The sequence below is a fragment of the Hippocampus bargibanti genome, linkage group LG04, assembly GCF_051943395.1.
Source record: "Hippocampus bargibanti isolate YZ-2025 linkage group LG04, ASM5194339v1, whole genome shotgun sequence".
NCBI classification, from domain to species: Eukaryota; Metazoa; Chordata; class Actinopteri; order Syngnathiformes; family Syngnathidae; genus Hippocampus; species Hippocampus bargibanti.
The window spans coordinates 3,760,978-3,782,633 of NC_142737.1; the positions used below are offsets into that span (position 1 = coordinate 3,760,978).

A 21,656-nucleotide genomic window follows, 5' to 3' on the forward strand; every position below is an offset into this window, starting at 1 on the left:
TTCGACGGCGACGTCCTTCGAAATCCACTTTTTCGTCGATGTGTCGTCATTTTCAACCCGCAAGTTATTTTTATTGTTATTTTTTTTTCCGAATCCAAGAAAGTTGCAGGCTCGGTTTCGTTTAAAGGCTCCCACGTTCGAGTAACTTTCGTAATTTTGTATCGACAATGAAACCGGTCGCAATGATGATTCATTGTACTGGAATACATTGAAACGCATCAGTCATTGTCAAACGTTGACACCCCCCGTCGAGCCGAGGAGAGGCGGAAGCTGCTGTCAAGCCAAGAAGCATTGTTGCAATTGACATTTGCGAAGAGGATCAAAGCGTTGATGAATAATCCATATTGAAAAGCTCGCCGTTCTACCAAATGTCAACCGGCATCGGGTGGGCCATCTCACAAGTCTTCATTCGAAGTCGCCACAATGGCCCGTCACAATAAGGTAAGTGCGCCCAACGTGTTCATAATGGCAACAGTTAAAGATTGGTCTCGACTTGGGCATTATTTCACGAGCAGACTTCAAAAAAAGAATCCATATGTAACCTCTTGGGTTTCCATATCGTTTAGAATTCCACAATGCGCCCACCAAGGGCCTTGCTGGTTTGCATGTTTTTGCATAAATTAGTATTAAAGGACAACCGACACCATTTTCCTGACTGACATCAGAAAAACGTTTTATAGCATCTAAAATACCCAAAACACACACGATGATATTTTTAGTCAAATGCAAAACACCAATTAAAATGAGTTAAAGTGTCCCAAAACTACTTCAGAACTATTTCAATCATATTCATAACAAGAAAGCATCTTCTCCGAATCTAAAGCCATTGTTTTAATTCTAGAGCAAGGCAAGACGTCCTGGCGTGATGTCACGAACATGGGGGCGGGACCTTCTGAAAAAACTCGCAATTTCCGGGGTCATTTTGAAGTAATTTTGGGACACTTTAAGTCATTTTTATTGGTGTTTTGCATTTGACTAAAATATCAGCCGACGTGTTTTGGGTATTTTAGATGCTATAAAATGTTATTCTGATGACAGTTAGGAAACAAAAAAATGGTGTCGGTTGTCCTTTAATACGTCGTAAGCAAAACAAATGCGAACGCAAAATGGAGCCGAAAGAAAGGTATGCCGTTCCAATCTGGCCCTCCTCAAACGCACCACCTTGTCTTATAAAAGTCATTGGGAACTGATCCAATGTACACAAATATCCGAGCATCTACGTGCATTCCAGGCTGTTCAATTCCTCAGTCTCAGGTCTCTTTGGTGCTAACTTAAGTAGCCCTTCGCACAAGCCTTTGGGAGCTCCTGAAGTTGTGTTTGGCGTGGGATGATTTAGCGGTCAAAAGAACCATATGCTCCTCTCAACCTTGCTTTTTGTTGTTGTTCTTCTTCTTTTGTCCTGTTCATATTGAATGATACAGCAATGTTTTTTTTTAATGCTGGAGCAATTTCTCAGTGCAATCGGAGAGTTTGAAATACTCCTCCTTGGAGACTATCTGTCATCCCCACTTTTTTCCAGTACTCGTTGATGAATAAATAGGCCTGAGTGGCGATCCGTGGGTTTTATCGCGAGGCCTTCAGTGGTGCAAATCAATCCGCAGCTGCGAGTGTGGTGTGATTTACTACACGTCCACTAGAGGGTGACGTTGGCCAGGAAATAACTTGTGATTTGAAGAAAATTAAATACAGTGATACCTCAGCTTACGAACGCTTTAGCTCACGAACTTTATTGAATTCGCGAGCATACAGTCTTGGCTGACTAACTACTTTTCGGCGGACGAACCAAACTATACAGGGGCTGGCGGACTAGTTTTCCACACCCACTTTCTTTGAGTGCAGACGTGGTTTGTTGTCGAGTGGATTACTTTTGCTGTTATGGGAAAGAAAAAGACCCCATCACCGGCTAGTGTTAAGCCAAAGAGGACACAAAAGAAAATTACAGTCGAGCAGAAAAAGGAGATCATCGAAAAACACGAACGAGGTTTGCGTTTGTGTGATTTAGCGTCCCAGTACCAGTATGCTAAGTCGACCATTGCTACGTGTGGCTAAGGGTGTTTCTGTGTTGTCTAAGCAACGGTCTCAGTTAGTAGAAGAGGTTGAAAAACTTCTGTTGATTTGGATTAATGAATAGCAGCTAGCAGGGGTCAGTGTGAGTGAGGGTATTATCGCCGAGAAAGCAAGGCAACTTCACTCGGATATCATCAAGAGGCAACTACATCAACAACCATCACAAAGGTAAATAAACCGACTTTATTATACAGTACAGTTTATTTCTTTAATTACAATACAAAAGCACATTTATTATACATAAAATAAGGTATATTTTGTGTAGTTTTAAGGCTTATTTAGTAGAAAATGATGTTTTGTGGGGACCTGGGAGCGGATTATTCTCATTTTAATGGTTTCTTATTGCAATAAATGTTCGGAAGATCAACTTTTCACTTTACACACACTTTCTGGGAACCAATTAAGTTTTTATAGCTGAGGTATCACTGTACTGTCATTAAACTGTTCAAATTTTTACTATGAACTATGATTCATGATGATTCATGATAGCCTCATAAAATTGCAATATTATTTGCTATTTTTGCTCGCTTCAGAGCCTTTCTGAATGATGTCCATCTATTCATGAAAAGTCAATCTTCAAAATGTATATTATATAGTATGTATACAGTATATCTGCTACCAAATCAATTTCTTCTCTTCATCCATTTTGGGTTGACAAAACCGCTATTAAATCAACACAACAATATATTTGCTTATTCAGCTCGCTACCGATAGAGTTATAGACAAAATTCTGCCTTCGTACGCAAGTCATCTTTTTATTTTTATTTCCACTGCCTGAAAATTATTAATTAATGATTGTGAACACAATAAAAAAAACCGCCAAAGTCTGAATCGAAAGCAAATGTTCCCTTTCCCAATTTATGAAGGTTGAAAATGTCCCATCATAAAACGTTTATGGAATTTAAATCCGCTGCTTTCATTTTACTTTTACGTGATGCGGTCGCAGTAAAGCAAGTGCGGTTGACGTAAGTCAAGCGCATTTTGCACCCGTGGAAAATAATAATAATACATTTCATTTATAAGCGCCTTTCAAATCTCTCAAGGACACTTTACAGTCACGGGCTATTCTTTCTGCAGGTGAGCAACGGTAGCCACACGCGCCAGCGTTCATTCCATTTATTTCCTTAACTCATTTGCTGCCATTCCCGAATTTATTCAAGAATTGAAAAGTGTGACGTTGATCGCCATTCCAGAATTTGTTTTGTTTTGTTTTTTCTTGCGAGAGGTGCCAATAAAGCGCTGGGAGAGACCTCTTGCAATTTTTTTTCCCCCTTCGACAAGAGGGCAGCATTTCCCTTATTTCCATGTTAGCGCTTTGTTCCAGCTTCAGATGTTGTTCAAGCGGTACATAAATCAATATGTATGCATTGTATTGTATTTTGGACAGCCGCCCCAATTTCAAGCTCAGATAACCCATACAACTTGGGAATTAACTATTTTTTTTCTAATGAAGTAAGATAATTTAGGGTTTATTACTCTTAATTGAATGTTAATGTAGTCCTGATGATACTAGTGGGCCTCAATTGGCAGTACATATGCACCTAAAAGCTAGCAACCACTCGTTTGACGACAATGACGTTAAAATCTTAGCAAAAGAAAATAGATGGTTTGAAAGGGGAGTAAAAGAAGCTATTTTCATAAAACAGCAAAATCCTGCACTAAACCGCCATGGTGTGGTGAGGTTCTATTTGGATCGTTCGTCCAACAGACTGCCTAGGGAACATAGGCTTAGTTATGCTGATGAGGTGATACCAGAGCAAATGGAGCATTTTTTTGTAGGTTTTTTTTTTTCGGGACTGAAGCAGGGCAGGGTTGGGGGGGGTCAGCGGAATTTGTTTTCATCCCAACTAAATATTACACTAGTGGCCGTACAATGGAGGTCACTGATCTCGGTGTACTTATATGTAACAGAGACGGCCTTATCACAGGAGAATGTGGATTACAGCTCAGCCGTAGCATTGTCGAGCGCAAATGGACCTGTTGAAAAATCCCAGTAGATCAAGCGCCAACAAAACTTTACAAATGCGGCTTATCTTCGGGTAAGCCTGCTTCACTTTCCATGTCATCCTCGGGAGAACCTTTTTCATCGGCGTTCCACGGCGAGGAACCCTCAAAGAGCATCCGATCAAATCTAAGGAGGATTAATTCCAGAAGACTCATTGAGATAATGACCACCTTGACAGGCTTTGATCACAGCTCTCCCGCAGTTGAATGAATGATAAATTGGCAGCACGGAAAATGCCTGTTTTTATTTTGGGGGGGTTGAAAAGGTCAACGTGAACGTGTTCGACTGATCTATACAAATAATTAAAGCTAAAATTCAATTAAAGTACTTTTTTTCTGAAAAATTTAAGGCTAATTAATAGATAGTATTCCATGAAAACCCCTATGGATCACAAACATTTTAAAGAAGGAAACAATCAAATTATATTTCTTATTGTACTGTGATAAACTCTGATAAAACCATTGAATACAGTAAAGTCTAGTTATATCGATATTCAAGGGAGTCCGAAAAAATATCGATATAACCGGGACTATCGATATATCCGACCCTGTTTGCATGTAATTTTCTCCGGGCGTGCATAGAAGTAGTATCGATATAACCGGGACTATCGATATATCCGATATCGATATAACGAGACTTTACTGTATTTCGGAGGTCATAAAAATGCATAAAATTCCACATACTATATTATTCGGCAATTTCTATTTACAGTACGGAAGGGGTGAATCCAGATTTTCATGTACAGCACAGGTGTCAAAGTCAAGGCCCGGGGGCCAAATCTGGCCCACCACATTATTTTTTTCGGCCCGCGAAAGCAAATCAAACTTGTGAATTTCAATGATGATTGCTAAAATCCTAACCAAAATTTCATATTTTGGGATGTAAACCACAATAACAGTGATTAGTCTTGACTTCAGATTTGAAAAGTAGTGATTCATTAATTTGTTGTGCGCTCTATATGTAATATGTGGAGGGGATTAAACATTGTAATGGCTTCCCCAAATTCATAACGGCCCTCGAGAGGAAGCTATCAACCCAGCTAAACAGAACACAATTGATGAGGAACTAGGTAAAATTAGCGCAGAGGAGGCACCTACAAGGGATCATTCCTCAAGATGGTGAAAGAAGAAGGCTACGTTCCTCATCAAGTGTTTAATGCTGATGAAACCGGCCACTCCATTCCATCAAGCCATTAACGACCATCAGTACAGTTTATTTATTTAATTATAATACCATAGCACATTTATTATACATAAAATAAGGTATATTTTTGTAGTTTTAAGGCTTTGAAAATTAGAAAGTAGAAAATTCTGTTTTATGGGGACCTGGGAACGGATTATTCTCATTATTATGGTTTCCTATGGGAAATTAATTTTTGGGATACACACTTTTCGCCTGACATAATCTGTCTGGGAACCAATTAAGTTCGTAAGCCATGATATCACTGTATTATTAATCTGTTGACGGCTACTTTTGTGAAGAACTGTTGGTTGGTCATGTGTGATTGCAGTGGTGGGGGGAAGGGAGGGATGAGTCACTTTGGTCTATTTTTCTCCTAGCCGGATGGTCTCAAAAGAAGAAATTGAGAGTTCATGACAGGTTTGGAGGTGTGAAGTCACGAGGCTTCTACTGATAAGAAGAAAAGATGGGAAATATGTGAGAATATGAACAAGGTGATTCCTCTGCGGCTCCGTCAACTTCAAAGGTTCCATCCGGTGTGGAGGAGGACGAGGCAATCTTGGTGTGCCACCCCTGTCAAGGTCAAATGAGTCACTCTGACCTCGAAAAGCAAACAGGCCCGTTTTAGAAGCGATGGCGGCGTGCGTAAGTGATCCGCCTCGCAATCTATTCGCCGTTCATTGTGACGAACGTCACCAAAGTTCGATGAAACGAATGCGGGTGTAAGCACAGGTCAGGAAGTCAAAAATCTGGTGACCGCCAATCTGTAGCATGACCGCTTACACTCTTAATGTTTTGTGAAACTTCCCTTAAAGGACAACCGACGTCTCCGGACAAGTTGTGTCCATATTTTGTAAAATGGCTTCAAATGACTTCTACTGAGTGTATTTTACAAAGATTCCACCGCATATCGCTATATTTTACGTTTTAAGACTCGCGCTGAATATTCAGGAAGTCTTGTTTTTGAGTTGGTGATAAGTCCGTACGTGACGTCACTAAAGGACTGCCCTTGACGGTAAAAAAGACACCTTGTAGCGGTCCTTCCATCTATTCAATGTATTTTGCTGTACCTGTTTGGTCTGGGGACCTCATGTTGCACCCAAAAGCCGCCAGGAGGCCAGAAAAGGGTGTCCAAGCGCCATATAAGGAATTTATCAGCCTGTGGAAACGGAGGTGGCCACAGGAGGTCCCCATTTTGTGCCTTTTTTTTTGGATGAGAGATTTTTCCCCAATGTTGCCTCAAAATGGCACAAATAAATTATTTAATCGATTGCAAACATGTATGCTTTCCTCTTCAGAACTATTTGAATCATATTCATAACTGGATGAGTAACAAGAAAGCATATTCTCCGAATCTGAAGCCATTGTTTTGATTCACTAGCAATGCAAGATGTAATATATGAGTGGTGTAACGGTCCACGCGATATAAATCTACGTGGATATGCATCATCTCATTGGCACTTGACCTCTTCCTGGATCCTCCGCATGAGTCCAGAACTGATGTTGTTCCCATCAAGACTCAGACGCCTCATGGGAAGATCTCGCCCCCTTCGCAGCAAAGCCGAGACCAGGTCGTTCCCCCCCACGTCGCTCACTTGGTTCCCATCCAAGTCGACCATCCGTAGACGGACGTTGGCTATCAACACGTCGGCCAGCAACCTGACCCCGGGGTCGCCCAGGTTGTTCTCATCTAAAATGATGCGAGTCAATGAGCTGTTTCCTTTGAGGCTGTCGAAAAGATCTTTCCACGCCGCCAGCTCCACGCCGCCCGTCTGAGCCAGACCTAAATACCGCAAGTGTGAGTGATGCCTCATGTAGGATGCTAGTACCTTCACGCCTTCCCCGGTTAGACCGTTCCCCCCGATGTCCAGTTCCAAAAGTGAAAAGGCTTTGAAAGAGCACCAGTCGGCGTTGACGTTAGCCGCCGCTAGCTGGTGTTGAATGGCGGCGGCTCGCCGGGTTTGCTCCTGTAGCTCGGCGACGCCACGCAAAAGGGCCAGCGCTCCGTCGTCGCGTAATCTGTTTCCAAACAAGCTAGAGAAGAAGAAGAAACCCTTCGAAACTTGTAGAATTCCACCTCCTGGAGACAACATCCATCCAATATTCCATTTTCTAATCCATTTTATCCTCGTGAGATGTCCTGGAGCCTATCCCGGCAGTCTTTGGGGACACCCTGAACCGGTTGTCAGACAATCACAGGGCACAAAGAGACGAACAACCATACATGCTCACACACACACTTACGGACAATTTGGAGTGTTCAATCAGCCTGTCACACATTTTTTGGAGTGTGTGTGAGGAAATCGGAATACCCGGAGAAAACCCACGCAGGCACAGAGAAGAACATGGGAACTCCACACGGGTAGGCCGGTCAACGTACTTAATACTGGGCCGCTCTGAACACAACATACAGTAAAGTCTCGTTATATCGATATTCAACGGAGTCCGAAAAAATATCGATATAACCGGGACTATCGATATATCCGACCCTGTTTGCATGTAATTTTCTCCGTGCGTGCATAGAAATAGTATCGATATAACCGGGACTATCGATATATCCGATATCGATATAACGAGACTTTACTGTAGTAACTAATTTCCCCCAAATATATATCCATAATATTCCGCTTGCTCGCAAAACTGTTCATTGGTTTTATTAGCTATCTAGCTGGCAGGCTGGCTATCTAGCTGGCTATCTATTAGCTATTTGGCTATCTAGCTGGCTATCTATTAGCTATTTGGCTATCTAGCTGGCTGGCTTTCAAGCTAGCTATCTGTTAGCGATCTGGCTGGCGAGCTGTCGAGGTGGCTATCTATTGGCAATCTAGCTGGCTGGTTATGTAGCTAGCTATCTATTAGCTAGGTAGCTTGCTTTCTATCTATTTGGGTTACTTCCCGGTTGAGTGAACGCTGGCGCGTGTGGCTGCCGCTGCTCACCCACAGAAAAACATATCCTGTGACTGTAAAGTGACCTTGAGAGTTTTGAAAGGCGCTTATAAATGAAATGTATTATTATTATGTGACTCGCAGTGGTCACATGCCTGGCTTTTCTCCAGGTATTCCGGTTTCCTCTAACATTCCAAAAACATGCATAGCAGGATGATTGAACACTCCAAATTGTCCCTAGGTGTCAATGTGAACGTTTTGTAGTTGCTCATCTGTAAGTGCCCTGTGATTTGTTGCCAACCGGTTCAGGGTGTCCCCTGCATACTCCCAAAAGGCAGCAGGGATAGGCTCCATCACCCCCCGCGACCCTATGGATGACTACAAAGGGATACACTCCAATTGAAGGCCTACTCCTGACCGCCGGCCATCCCCAAATTTAATTTTCCCTTTGGCGTATCGCCGCTTACTGTAAACTTTTGAGGTGAGGCTTGACTCTCAGCAAATCCAGCAGGACGTGAGCACCAGATGGGCCGATGAAGTTGAGGTTCAGGTTGAGGAGAGTCACCTCGGACCAACTGCTCTTCAGGGCGCTCGCCACGGTTAGCAAAAGGTCATCCGTAAGGCCGGTATTCCGGAGAACCAGCTGCTCCACTTCATCCGATGTACTCAGTACGGTGATCAAGGCTTCCAACTATGGCGACCAATCAGGAGAAAGTCACGGGAGTGTGTAAAAAAAGTGGTGTTATGTTGTCATAAATTCTGGATTGGATGGAGACTATATGATGATGACCCGATTCAATTTTACAACGTGGGTCATAGTTGCCCGGGAGAATGCGGGAAGACCCGTGATGTCACCGAAATCCCACCAATTAACCGCGAGGTGAAAAATCATCATCCATCTTGGAAAAATGCGTTTGTCGATGACACATTGAGGGTGTTTAAAAATGATCTCGAGAGGAATTTCTCATTAATTTTTCAGCCCACGAGTGAATCACCTCTAAGCACATCATTTTCTTTCCAAATGCATAATAAATAATTGGATGATGCACCCTCCCCCCCCCCCCCCCAAAAAAAAAAAAAAGAGGCATTTTCTTCGATATGTAAATACTGCAAAGACTCACATTTCTGGTCAGTTTTATTCCCTATTTATATACTGCCCCCTATTGACGTGGAAATCATTCAGTCCTTGTGACTTTGTTTGTGTATGTATGCATTTATTTATTTATTGTTGTGAATAAATACATAATTATTTACTTTAAAATAAATAATCCATAAAATTAATATATGTATGTAATTATTTATTTATTGATCAATTTATTGTAAATAAATAAGTAAATACATAATTACTGTAGAATAAATAATGAATAAAATTAATATATGTATTTATTTATTTATTGATCAATTTATTGTAAATAAATAAGTAAATACATAATGATTTACTGTAAAATAAAAAAATACATATATTTATTTATTTTTTCGTCATTTTTGTACATAAGTAAATAATTATTTACTGTAAAATAAACAAATACATATATTTATTTATTTATTCGTCATTTGTGTACATAAGTAAATAATTATTGTAAAACAAATAATAAATACAACAGATTTTCGTATTTATTTGTCCCTCGATTTATTGTAAATAAACAAGAATTTACTGTAAAATAAATAATAAATTAAAGACATGTATATATTTATTCATCAATTTGTTGTAAATAAATAAATATGTACTGTAAAATAAATAATACATCATAAATAAAACAAATTTATTCATGTATTTATTCATCAATTTATTGTAAATAAATAAATAAGTATTTACTGTAAAATACATAATAAAATACATGTATGTATTCATTCATCAATTTGTTGTAAAGAAATAATTATTTACTGTAAATAACAAATACAGTAAATGCATTAATTTACTGTAAATCCATAATTATGACTGTAAAATAAATAAAAGCATTTATTTACTTTAAATAAGTAAATAAATAATATGCCTGTAAAATAAATACATTTATTTATTTACTTTAAATAAGTAAATGAATAATTATGACTGTAAAATAAATAAATGCATGTATTTATTTATTTACTGTAAATAAGTAAATAAATATTTATATTTATAAAATAAAATGCTGTCACAAGAACTGAATGGTTCCTGCATCAATAGGGGGCAGTATATTAACAGGGGAAAAAAACACCAGAAAGTCTGTCTTGTGTTTATTTATTTATTTTATTTTATTATACAGTAAAGTCTCGTTATAACGATATCGGATATATCGATAGTCCCGGTTATATCGATACTATTTCGATGCACGCACGGAGAAAATTACATGCAAACAGGGTCGGATATATCGATAGTCCCGGTTATTTCGATATTTTTTCGGACTCCCTTGAATATCGATATAACGAGACTTTACTGTATATATTTTTGTTTTGTTTCAGCGCTTAAGTCACCGTTGTCTTGCTTTCATATAGAATTCAGTGAGTATTTTTCATTTCTTCTTCATGCCAAAATGCACCCAAGGCTGGAATTGGTTATTCTCCATATTTATTTGGGATGGAGGGGGGGTTAGCTGTGCCATTAATTGCACCCCTCAAAGTTAGAGAGCCAAAACAAAAGTTATCCATACACACCTGAACCTGCAGGCTTTCAAGCGACTTCCTCTCGACCACCTCTTCTTTGTCAGGCCCGCCATCTGCTCGTAAGGGGGCATCGTGATGCTCCACGGGGGCTTTACACCCCGGCAACGGTCTCTTTTGTAGCTGACGCCTGTCAAGCTCTTTGCACAAAAAAATATAAAAAAATAATTGATTGGTGTTCGTGACGCGCCGTGGTTGCGCAATAATCTGTCAATATGGTACGGGGGAGCTATTGACAATCAATGAAAGAGCGGGAAAACCTTATAAACTGTTGACTAATTGTCTAACTTTTCAGACACCTTCATTTTGTTCTATTTTGCATGGCTTGAGGAGCCCGCGATGACAAGAAAGTGTCAGAGCACAGCGGGGATACCTATGTGGAACTGTCGCGGCTTGGAATTGAAGCGGATTTACTGTACATTGGACGGGAGATGTGAGACAATCTCGTTTCGTCAATCTATACTACGGCTTTGTGTTTGTTTGCAACATTTAGCTTGTAGCAGATGTCCACATTTAACCATGATGTCCCTGATCCACTGGTGAAAAGGATGCTTTGATCCTCTCCTCTTTCATCTAGAACTGCTTCATACAACAAAGAGGGTGCAGAAAGTGCTTAACATTGAATAATAATAATAATAATTTTCATTTATAAGTGCCTTTCAAAACTCTCAAGGTCACTTCATAGTCACAGTATACGTTTTTCTGTGGGTGAGCAGCGGAAGCCACACGCGCCAGCGTTCACTAAACCCGGGAGTAACTCGGATAGAAAGCTAGCTAGCCAATAGATAGCTAACAGATAGCAATCTCGGCCTTCACTCAACCCGGAACTAACTCATATAGAAAGCTAGCTAGCTAATAGGTAGCTGAGTATATCGGATAGAAAGGTAGCTAGCTAACAGATAGCTAGCCAAGCCTTCACTCAACTCGGAAGTAACTCAGATAGAAAGCTTGCTAGCTAATTAGATAGCTAAGTAACTCGGATTGAAAGCTAGCTAGCTAATAGTGTGCTGGAATGATTGTGTCTTTGTGTTGTCATATTATTTATTTATTTTTTTTGTTCTTCTGACTTCAAGACGGCGTCGCGAGAGTGGCTTCCTTGACAGCAGCTCCTTTATTTTGTTTTTCTACTTCTTCCTTTCCTTCTGTATTCCTTTCATCCCTATGCTGCTGAATTTAAATTTCTCCACAGCAAGACCAATAAAGGCCAATCTAATCTAATGTTTGATGTTGGATGTCACTGGCAATGATATTTTAATAATAATTAATAATAATAATAAGTTTATTTTATATGACATGAACTACTTTTTTTCCCCCGCACTCAGTGAACATGTGACATTTATTGGTAAAACATCCCTATGAATGACATTGTTGTATAATTTTAGCCGTCCAAAATTTGAAGACAGTTTCTCATTTCAATAGTCCTCAAAAGTGTCTCCAAATTTATGACAGATGTTGTCATCCAAAACGTTCCGCCTCGCTTTTATTTCCACATTTCCAACCTTCTGTGCCCATGCTGGAAATCGGGCCAGTGTCATGTTTTCCGGCTCTTTCCATTTGGCCGCCATTTCTTTTGCTCACCGTTTGCTTGCGACGAATTGAGCTCGCTCTGGCTCTTCTCCAACTTCTCTGTCATCTGCACACATTGTTCACGGAAGACCTTCTGTCCGTCCCCAGCTCTGCTTTTCCCATTCGACTCCCTCGGCGTCTGCCGTTTTTGCTTAGTAAGGACTTCCACATGCGTTAAGTGGTCTTGGGGAAAAACAAAATGGTGGTTTATTTTCGGTATTTTATTCCCCGCCCCCCACACATAGACAAGTCAAATGCAGAAAACACATGGATTTATCAAGTCAGGTCTCACCGAGGACATTTCCTGTCTTCTTGATATTCGCTTTATGTGTCCGCTGTGCTCGACCGGCGCCGGTTGTGTCTTTGCGCTCCAGCTCCTGTCTGGCAGATTAGATTAGATTAGATTTGATTTGATTTGTCTGTGTAAACTCTCAGTCGCTCATGAGTCGACCATCGATGAAAAGGTTTCTTCAACCGTTATCTGTACTTCTTTGAAGGTGTCGGACGTTTTGCTTCTTATCCAAGATGCTTCGTCAGCAAACTAAAGTCTTACTGGTAGTATTGGCCCTATATATATATATATATATATATATCCCTACTGTCCAGACGTGGCGGTGCCGGACTCTGCTATGATTGGTCCCTGCTCTCAGGTTGGTCTCAGGTTACTCAGGCAGGACAATAGAAGGAATCAGTGGAGCCGCAGGGAGTAGTCCTCTGCTCCCCCCAACCTGCGAGCAGGGACCAATCATAGCATTACTGTCCACCTATTAGTTATCTATTAGCTAGCTGGCTAACTCTATTTGAGTTATTCGGCATTGAGTGAACGCTGGCGCATGTGGCTGCCGCTGCTCACCCACAGAAAAACTGATCCTGTCACTGTAAAGTGACCTTGAGAGTTTTGAAAGGCGCTTATAAATGAAATGCATTACTATTATTATTATTATTTTTACTCTATGTTACTTCCGGGTTGAGTGAACACCGGCGCATGTGGCTGCCACTGCTCACCTGCAGAAAAAAATATATTTTGTGACTGTAACATGTCCTTGCGAGTTTTGAAAGTGGCTTATAAATGAAATGTATTATTATTATCAATCTTAATTAAGCACTTTCTGCACCATCTTTGTTGCATGAAGCAGTTCTAGATGACAGAGGAAAGGATCAAAGCATCCTTTTCACCAGTGGATCAAGGACGTCATGGTGAAATGTGCACATCTGCTACAATCTGCTACAAGCTTAAGTTTTGAAAGCAAACAAGAAACTGTAGCATCCATTGATGAAGAGATTGTCTCACATTTCCTGTCCAACGTAAATCCGCTTCAATTCCGAGCCGCGACCATTGCACATACGCATCGGCGCTCTGCGCTGACGCTCCTTCCTTCTCATTGCGGGCTCATCAGGCTGATTAATTTGACTTCTCGTCTCGACATGTCTTCTTGTCCCACTTGTCTTATTCTTCGGTTTGGTCGGGATAAACAGAGGGGATGATGGACACGATTCCGCCACGCTGACTTTAGAGCCTTGGTGAAAACCCAAAAAGAAAAGTTCTGCTTGGCTGCCAAGTTTTGTCTCGAATTTCAAGTTCCAAATTGCTGATTGAGGCTAATGTAAAAGAGCAGCGGACGAATAAGCAAAACAAACGCTAGCGTTTCTGTGTTTTTTGCCAGCTGGATACCGTTGCCAGAACGGCGAGGTAAAAGGGGAACTAAGGTCTCCTTTGTGCTGCTGTTCAGATGCTGGCAAGCGTTCGATTTGCCGTGAAGACTTGTGCATCTGGAAGAAAGAAAATAAAAATGTGTTTTAGCGCTTAGCGCCTTCTGCCAATGTAGCTTGTGTCCAATTACGCCCGCCATGTTTTTTTTTTTTTTTTTTTTTTTTTGCCTGATGTTATAATATCAGGCAGGATTGTGTTGATTTCAACACCTCATATCACATCATACATTTCATTTCTAAGCGCCTTTCAAAACTCCCAAGGTCACTTGACAATCACAGGATGTTTTTCTGTGGGTGAGCAGCGGCAGCCTCACACGGCAGCGTTCACTCAACCCGGAAGTAACTCAAATGGATAGAAATCTAGCTAGCTAGCTTAGAGTTAGCTAATATTCATTCAACCCGGAAGTAACTCAATTAGATAGAAAGCTAGCTTGCTAGTCAAGAGTTAGCTAATAATCACTCAACCCCGAAGTAACTCAAATAGATAGAAAGCTAGCTAGCTAGCTCAGAGTTAGCTAATAATCACTCAACCTGGAAATAGCTTTCCCAGAAGTAACTTTAATAGATCCAAAGCTAGCTAGCTAAGATTTAGCCAATAATCACTCAACCCAGATGTAACGCAATTAGATAGAAAACTAGCTAGCTAGCTAGCTAAGAATTTGCCAATAATCATTCAACCCGGAAGTAACTCAATTAGATAGAAAGCTAGCTTGCTAGTCAAGAGTTAGCTAATAATCACTCAACCCCGAAGTAACTCAAATAGATAGAAAGCTAGCTAGCTAGCTCAGAGTTAGCTAATAATCACTCAACCTGGAAGTAGCTTTCCCAGAAGTAACTTTAATAGATCCAAAGCTAGCGAGCTAAGATTTAGCCAATAATCACTCAACCCAGATGTAACGCAATTAGATAGAAAGCTAGCTAGCTAGCTAAGAATTAGCCAATAATCACTCAACCCGGAAGTAACTCAAATAGATTGAAAGCTAGCTAGCTAGCTAAGAATTAGCCAATAATCATTCAACCCGGAAGTAACTCAATTAGATAGAAAGCTAGCTTGCTAGTCAAGAGTTAGCTAATAATCACTCAACCCCGAAGTAACTCAAATAGATAGAAAGCTAGCTAGCTAGCTCAGAGTTAGCTAATAATCACTCAACCTGGAAATAGCTTTCCCAGAAGTAACTTTAATAGATCCAAAGCTAGCGAGCTAAGATTTAGCCAATAATCACTCAACCCAGATGTAACGCAATTAGATAGAAAGCTAGCTAGCTAGCTAAGAATTAGCCAATAATCACTCAACCTGGAAGTAACTCAAATAGATTGAAAGCTAGCTAGCTAGCTAAGAATTTGCCAATAATCATTCAACCCGGAAGTAACTCAATTAAATAGAAAGCTAGCTTGCTAGTCAAGATTTAGCCAATAATCACTCAACCCAGAAGTAACGCAATTAGATAGAAAGCTAGCTAGCCAAGAGTTAGCTACTATATAGCGCTTTTAGAACATTTTAAGGTCTTAATACACATTTCTAAAATAACACAAGCACATTTAAAAACATAATTCATCCCACCGAATACATAGATGAAGATGTACATTATTGAATGAACCGACAATTTTCTGTAGGAATAACGGGTAAAATTCAATCGGGTTTAATAAAATCGAGGGTGAGCTTGAAATCCCTTTTTTTGTCACTTTTTTCTTTCATCAAATAGCGTCGAGCTGCGGAATGACACCCAAAATAAAGAATCGGCAGAACAAAATAGATAGCCAGCTACACCTGTGACAAGGTATCCCACCGGTAAGGCCAGTCAACCTGAACCAGCTTTTCTTGCCCTGTTGAAAGCCGGGGAGGTAGCGGTACTCGCAGCAAGAGCTAATTCGGGTCACCTTGATCCCGTTGACGTATAAGGAAGCGCTGAAAGGGAAGCCTCGGTGTCTTGGAGAGATGAACTGGAATTGCTCTGGAAGTTGAACGTTAGTCACGACTCGGGATTGGAACACCTGGACAATATGGCGACTATGCTAATTGTCGTTTGAACATTGTAAGCGCCGGACAACCGAATTAATTGTCGGCCATTTTATGTATGGTACGCCCTGCCTGAAAGTATTCTATGAAATATTTAGGTGAATGTGGGCCATTTTGTCTTCATAACATTCGACTTTCAGTTATTGTTTTGGTATTCATTTGTCTTTATGCCAAGGAAGAAATCATGTGTTTCTATGACTTATTAATACCGTATTTTCCGATGTATAAGGCACATCAGAGTAGAAGGCATACCGCCAATGAATGAAAAATATTTCCAAATATAATATATAAATACATTGATACCTTGGCTTACGAACTTAATTGGTTCCCAGACAGAGTGTGAAAGGCGAAAAGTGTGTATCCCGAAAATTAATTTCCTATAGGAAACCATTAAAATGAGAATAATCCGTTCCCAGGTCCCCATAAAACATGATTTTCTACTTTCTAATTTTCTCAGCCTTAAAACTACACAAAATATATCTCTTTTTATGTATCATTAATGTGATATGGTATTATAATTAAAGAAATAAACTGTACTGTATAATAAAGTGGTTTTATTTACCTTTGTGATGGTCGTTGATGGCTTGATAGAATGGAGTGGCCGGTTTCATCAGCATTACACACCTGATGAGGAACGTAACCTTTCACCTTTCTTGAGGGATGATCCCTTATAGGTGCTTTCTCTGCGATAATTTTACCTAGTTCCTCATCAATTGTGTTCTGTTTAGCTGGGTTGATAGCTTTATGCATCAAGTGTATATATGGCTTGTGCGAGTTATTTGTGGAGCCTGATTGATGGGAATTTTAACCTTGCAGTCTACACTCTGCTTTCGAACTATCAAAGTTGAAACGAGTCCAAATTTCACCGTTTTCTCTCCATTTTCTCACTCTCTCTCTGTCGTCTGCCTGTCTCTTTAATGTTTAAAACACCCCCCCTCATCGATGGACCACTCCTGTACAACTGAGAGCTTACACAGACGTTTTACATTAATGAATATCTAGTTTTCTAATTTGGAGTCAAAAATAATGACTGTTATTGCGGTTTGTTTACATGCGACAATTTGAATTTTTGGTTTAGACGTGAGCAATCATCATGGAAGTTTGATTGCCTTTCGCGGGCCGAATAAAATGAAGTGGCGGGCCAGATTTGGCCCCCGGGCCTTGGCTTAGACACCGGTGATCGAGTGGATGTTAATGCAACCGCCGCCTAATACATAAAAACAGTTTTGAAATGGGCCATTGGTTGAAAGTGCGCCTTATAGTACGGAAAATCCGATAATAGGACGGACGTGAGTCATTTCCAAACACTTCAGATCAAAGTGTTCAACCACAATACCTCCTGGCGTCACGAATCCATTGAAAACACAAATATTCTCCCCTCCGTTGACTTGTTGGAGCACTTTGAGTTCATCTGGACTCATCCGCGAACGCCCCTGACCTTGTCCGAGGTACATCATGGTCACAGTGACGTTGGATTTCTGTGCTTCTTTCTGCGCATTGAGGTAGCTCTAAAGAAAATGGCGGGCGGTTAGCAAAATGGACGCTCTATTAGGACCTACCGGTGCAAAAATGACCTTTTTGTTCTGTGAGCTGACTGAACAGAAGGATCCTCTCCTTCTGTGGTTAAGATGAAGGCAGGACATACTCAGATTTCCACAGCTTGAGGGTTTCCTTCGCAGGGCTGGCAGGTAAATGACATCTTTGTCACCACTGCAAGTGTCCAGCGTTCTATCGTCGCGCTGCGGGTACACATGTTGAACAAGTTACTGTTTTGTTAGTCACGTTACAACGGCTGGGTAGACATAACAGCGAAATACAATGATACCTTGGATTACGAACTTAATTGGTTTCCAGACAGAGTGTGTAAGGCGAAAAGTGTGTATCCCAAAAAATAATTTCCCATAGGAAACCATTCAAATGACAATAATCCGTTCCCAGGTCCCCATAAAACACCAGTTTCTACTTTCTAATTTTCTAACCCCTAAAACTACACAAAATATACCTTATTTTATGTATAATAAATGTGCTATGGTATTGCAATTAAAGGAATAAACTGTGCTGTATAATAAAGTCGTTTTATTTCGCTTTGTGATGTGCGGGTTATGTGTGGAGCCTGATTGATGGGATATTTTAACCTTGCAGTCAACACTCTGCCTTTGAACTATCAATAAAGTTGAAACAAGTCCAAATTTCACTGTTTTCTATCCATTTTCTGACTCTCACTGTCGTCTGCCTATATATTTTTATTTGCAGCTCTGTTTTTCTGTAACCCCCCCCCCCCCACTGCTGCGTTGTTGACCTATCACATGCGGCTTTAACCAAAGACTGGGGGCGGGGAATAGAGGACAAAAAATAGTGGGCAGCCATTTTCTTGTTAGAACGGGCTCGTTCGCGAACGACACAACACTCATTGTGGCGCTCCGTGTGTATCCCGAAAAATAGTTTGTATGCCAAGATTAAATGCTTGTAAATTTAACGTTCGTAAACCGAGGTATCACTGTACTGTATTTGGAAAAAAACCTTACCAGACTCGTTTTGCTTCCTCTGCGAAATAAGAAGAGATCCTGTATGATTATTTGACTGTGTCGCCGAATTCTTCTCAGTGATTCCTTCTGGTATGACTCCATGACAATTGGGTCTGTTAATCCAAGCAGTCAAGTGATGAGTTGAAGGACCTCATTTTCCGGTGTATAAGGCGCACCAGAGTATATGGTGCACAACCAATGAATGGTGTATTTTCAAACTTTTTCCGGACTACAAGGCGCATCTTCAATCAATAAAAAAAGTTTTCCAAATATAATATATCAAATTTATATCCAAATATATGCCACACTACATGATAAGGAGTTACAGTTATAAGCTGGGGTTATGCACTACTTCTTCTCCGGAGGAAAAATGGAGTCGATGGCTGCTGACAGTAGTTGCGAGACCTGTTGTAGCTCAATATGACTTCATATACAAGGCGCACCTGTGTATAAGGCGCAGGGTCATCTTTTGAAGAAAATCAAGGTGTGCCTTATACACCGGAAAATATGGTACAGATACATTGGTTTACGAAGCCCTTGGCTTACGAACTTTTCGGTTTACGAACGTTAAATTTATGAACATTTTACATTGGCATGCAAACTATTTTTCAGGATACACACGGAGCTGCCACAATGAGTGATGTGTCGTTCGCGAACAAGCCCGTTCTCCTAACAAGAAAATGGCAGCCGACTCATTTTTGTCCTCTATTCCCCGCCCCCAGTCTACGGTTAAAGCCATGTGATTGGTCAAGAACTCAGCAGTGAGGGGGATGGGGCTTAACATTAAAGAGACAGGCAGACGACAGAGAGAGAAAATGGATTTCAACTTTGATAGTTCAAAGGCAGAGTGTAGACTGCAAGGTTAAAATTCCCATCGATCAGGCTCCACAAATAACTCGCACAAGCCATCTGTACACATGATGAAAAAAGCTATCAACCCAGCTAACAGAACACAATTGTTGAGGAACTAGGTAAAATTATCACAGAGAAAGCACCTAAAAGGGATCATTCCTCAAGATGGTGAAAGAAGAAGGCTACATTCCTCAAGTGTTTAATGCTGATGAAACCGACCACTCCATTCCATCAAGCCATCAACGACCATCACAAAGGTAAATAAAATGACTTTATTATACTGTACAGTTTATTTCTTTAGTTATCATACCGTAGCACATTTATTATACATAAAATAAGGTATATTTTGTGTAGTTTTATAGCTTAGAAAATTAAAAAAATAGAAAATTATGTTTTATGGGGACCTGGTTGGGAACGAATTATTCTCATTTTAATGGTTTCCTATGGGAAATTAATTTTTAGGATACACACTTTTCGCCTTACACAGTGTCTAGGAATCAATTACGTTTGTAAGCCACTGTATCACTGTATTTGCTAAGAGTAAAAGGATATCTTTGATCTTGAAAAATGAGGTTTTCATTTTTAAAATTCAGTGAAATATTTGTAGGGAATATTTATTTATTTATTTATGTATTTATTTATCTGCGCCTCCATTGAATTACTGAGTGTAACCCAATCAACTGTCGTCCGCTTGGCTGATTGCTTCCACTCGATGAGTCATCTTGGAGATGTAGTGTCCGGTCAATGCATGAGTGCACTTTACAAAACAAAAATGTCTGGATCTCCTTTGCAGTGAATACAATGTATGTTGACGAGTAGACATGATGCAGTGAATACAAAACGCAGGACGTCCAATATGGTTCATTAAATGCCCGTAATCAAGAATGACTTTACGTTAGGCTCATTATTTTATCATTTGGCGCGATAACGTCTGATTAATTTTGACATCCAAATCTATTTGGCATTGTTTTGTTTCAAAAAGCCACCATTAACTACCCTGGAATACCTTCTGGAAAAAGGCTATATACAGTGATACCTTGGCTTACGAACTTAATTGGTTCCCAGACAGAGTGTAAGGCGAAAAGTGTCTATCCCAAAAATTAATTTCTCATAGGAAACCATTAAAATGAAAATAATCCGTTCCCAGGTCCCCATAAAACAGATTTTTTTACTTTTCTAAGCCTTAAAACTACACGAAATATACATTAGTTTATGTATAATCAATGTGCTATGGTATTATAATTAAACAAATAAACTGTACTGGAAATAAAGTCATTTTATTTACCTTTGTGATGGTCGTTGATGGCTTGATGGAATGGAGTGGCCGCTTTCATCAGCATTAAAAACTTGATGAGGAACGTAACCTTCTTTTTTTCACCATCTTGAGGAGGAGGAGGTGCTTTCTCTACGATAATTTTACCTCGTTCCTCATCCATTGTGTTCTGTTTAGCTGGGTTGATAGCTTTTTGCAGTACAGATGGCTTGGGCGGGTTGTTTGTGGAGCCTGATTGATGGGAATTTTAACCTTGCAGTCTACACTCTGCCTTTGAACTATCAGAGTTGAAACGCGTCCAAATTTCAGTTTTCTATCCATTTTGTCACTTTCTGTTGTCTACCTAGTGTTTAAATCACCTCCCTTCACTGCTGTGATCAAAGTTGAAACTCACTGTCGTCTGCCTGTCTCTTTAATGTTTAACCCCCCCCCCCCCTCACTGCTGCGTTCTTGACCAATCACATGGTTTTAACCGAAGACTGGGGGCGGGGTAGAATAGAGGACAAAAACAGTCGTCTGCCATTTTCTTGTTAGGAGAACGGGCTCGTTTGCGAACGACACATCACTCATTGAGGCAGCACTGTGTGTATCCTGAAAAAAATTCGTATGCCAAGGTAAAATTTTCATAAATGTAACGTTCGCAAACCGAAAAGTTCGTAAGCCAATTGGTTCGTAAACCGAGGTATCACTGTACTTATATTCTTTTTTTTTAACCGGGTACATGAAATAAAAAGGACCCAGGACAGGGAACCTACCTGTTGTCTTGTCAGGTGGCGATGCGACACTGCCGCCTCTCAAGTTTTCCAACATGTGACACCTGAGAAGGTGTCACTTCCTCAAATTATCAATCCTGACCTTTAACCCTCACATGCTACTTTCCTGTTGTTGTAAAATGACCTTGACAGTTTTGAAAGGCGCTTATAAATGAAATGGATTATT

The 21,656-nt window shown here is 40.2% G+C and overlaps 2 protein-coding genes across 2 annotated transcripts in view; one reads left to right on the forward strand and one right to left on the reverse strand.

The window, feature by feature from the left end:
- Nucleotides 1-235: 235 nt before the first annotated feature.
- The window catches only part of LOC148898752 (uncharacterized), a 44,405-nt gene continuing 22,984 nt past the window's right edge, over nt 236-21,656 (forward strand). The window contains exon 1 of the mRNA XM_088993597.1: nt 236-441. The gene's annotated coding sequence lies outside the window, so the exon portion shown is untranslated. The remainder of the gene's footprint in view (nt 442-21,656) is intronic.
- Nucleotides 6,703-17,524, reverse strand: LOC148898753 (ribonuclease inhibitor). The gene is made up of 7 exons (XM_088993770.1): nt 17,404-17,524; nt 15,855-16,002; nt 12,633-12,721; nt 12,353-12,523; nt 10,769-10,914; nt 8,605-8,828; nt 6,703-7,285 (listed from the first exon to the last, which is right to left on the reverse strand). The coding sequence occupies exons 1-7, from the start codon at nt 17,522-17,524 to the stop codon at nt 6,703-6,705; spliced, it is 1,482 nt and encodes a 493-aa protein (XP_088849896.1).

What these genes read in the sequence shown, in the direction of transcription:
- LOC148898753 (XM_088993770.1), bottom strand. Translation starts at nt 17,524, where the DNA reads ATGATGTACCTCGGACAAGGTCAGGGGCGTTCGCGGATGAGTCCAGAT. An exon ending in GGCAAGAAAAGCTGGTTCAG is followed by an intron (nt 12,722 to 15,854) that starts GTTGACTGGCCT and finishes CTAATCTGCCAG; the next exon opens with ACAGGAGCTGGAGCGCAAAG. An exon ending in TTGAAAGCCTGCAGGTTCAG is followed by an intron (nt 8,829 to 10,768) that starts GTGTGTATGGAT and finishes TGGTCGCCATAG; the next exon opens with TTGGAAGCCTTGATCACCGT.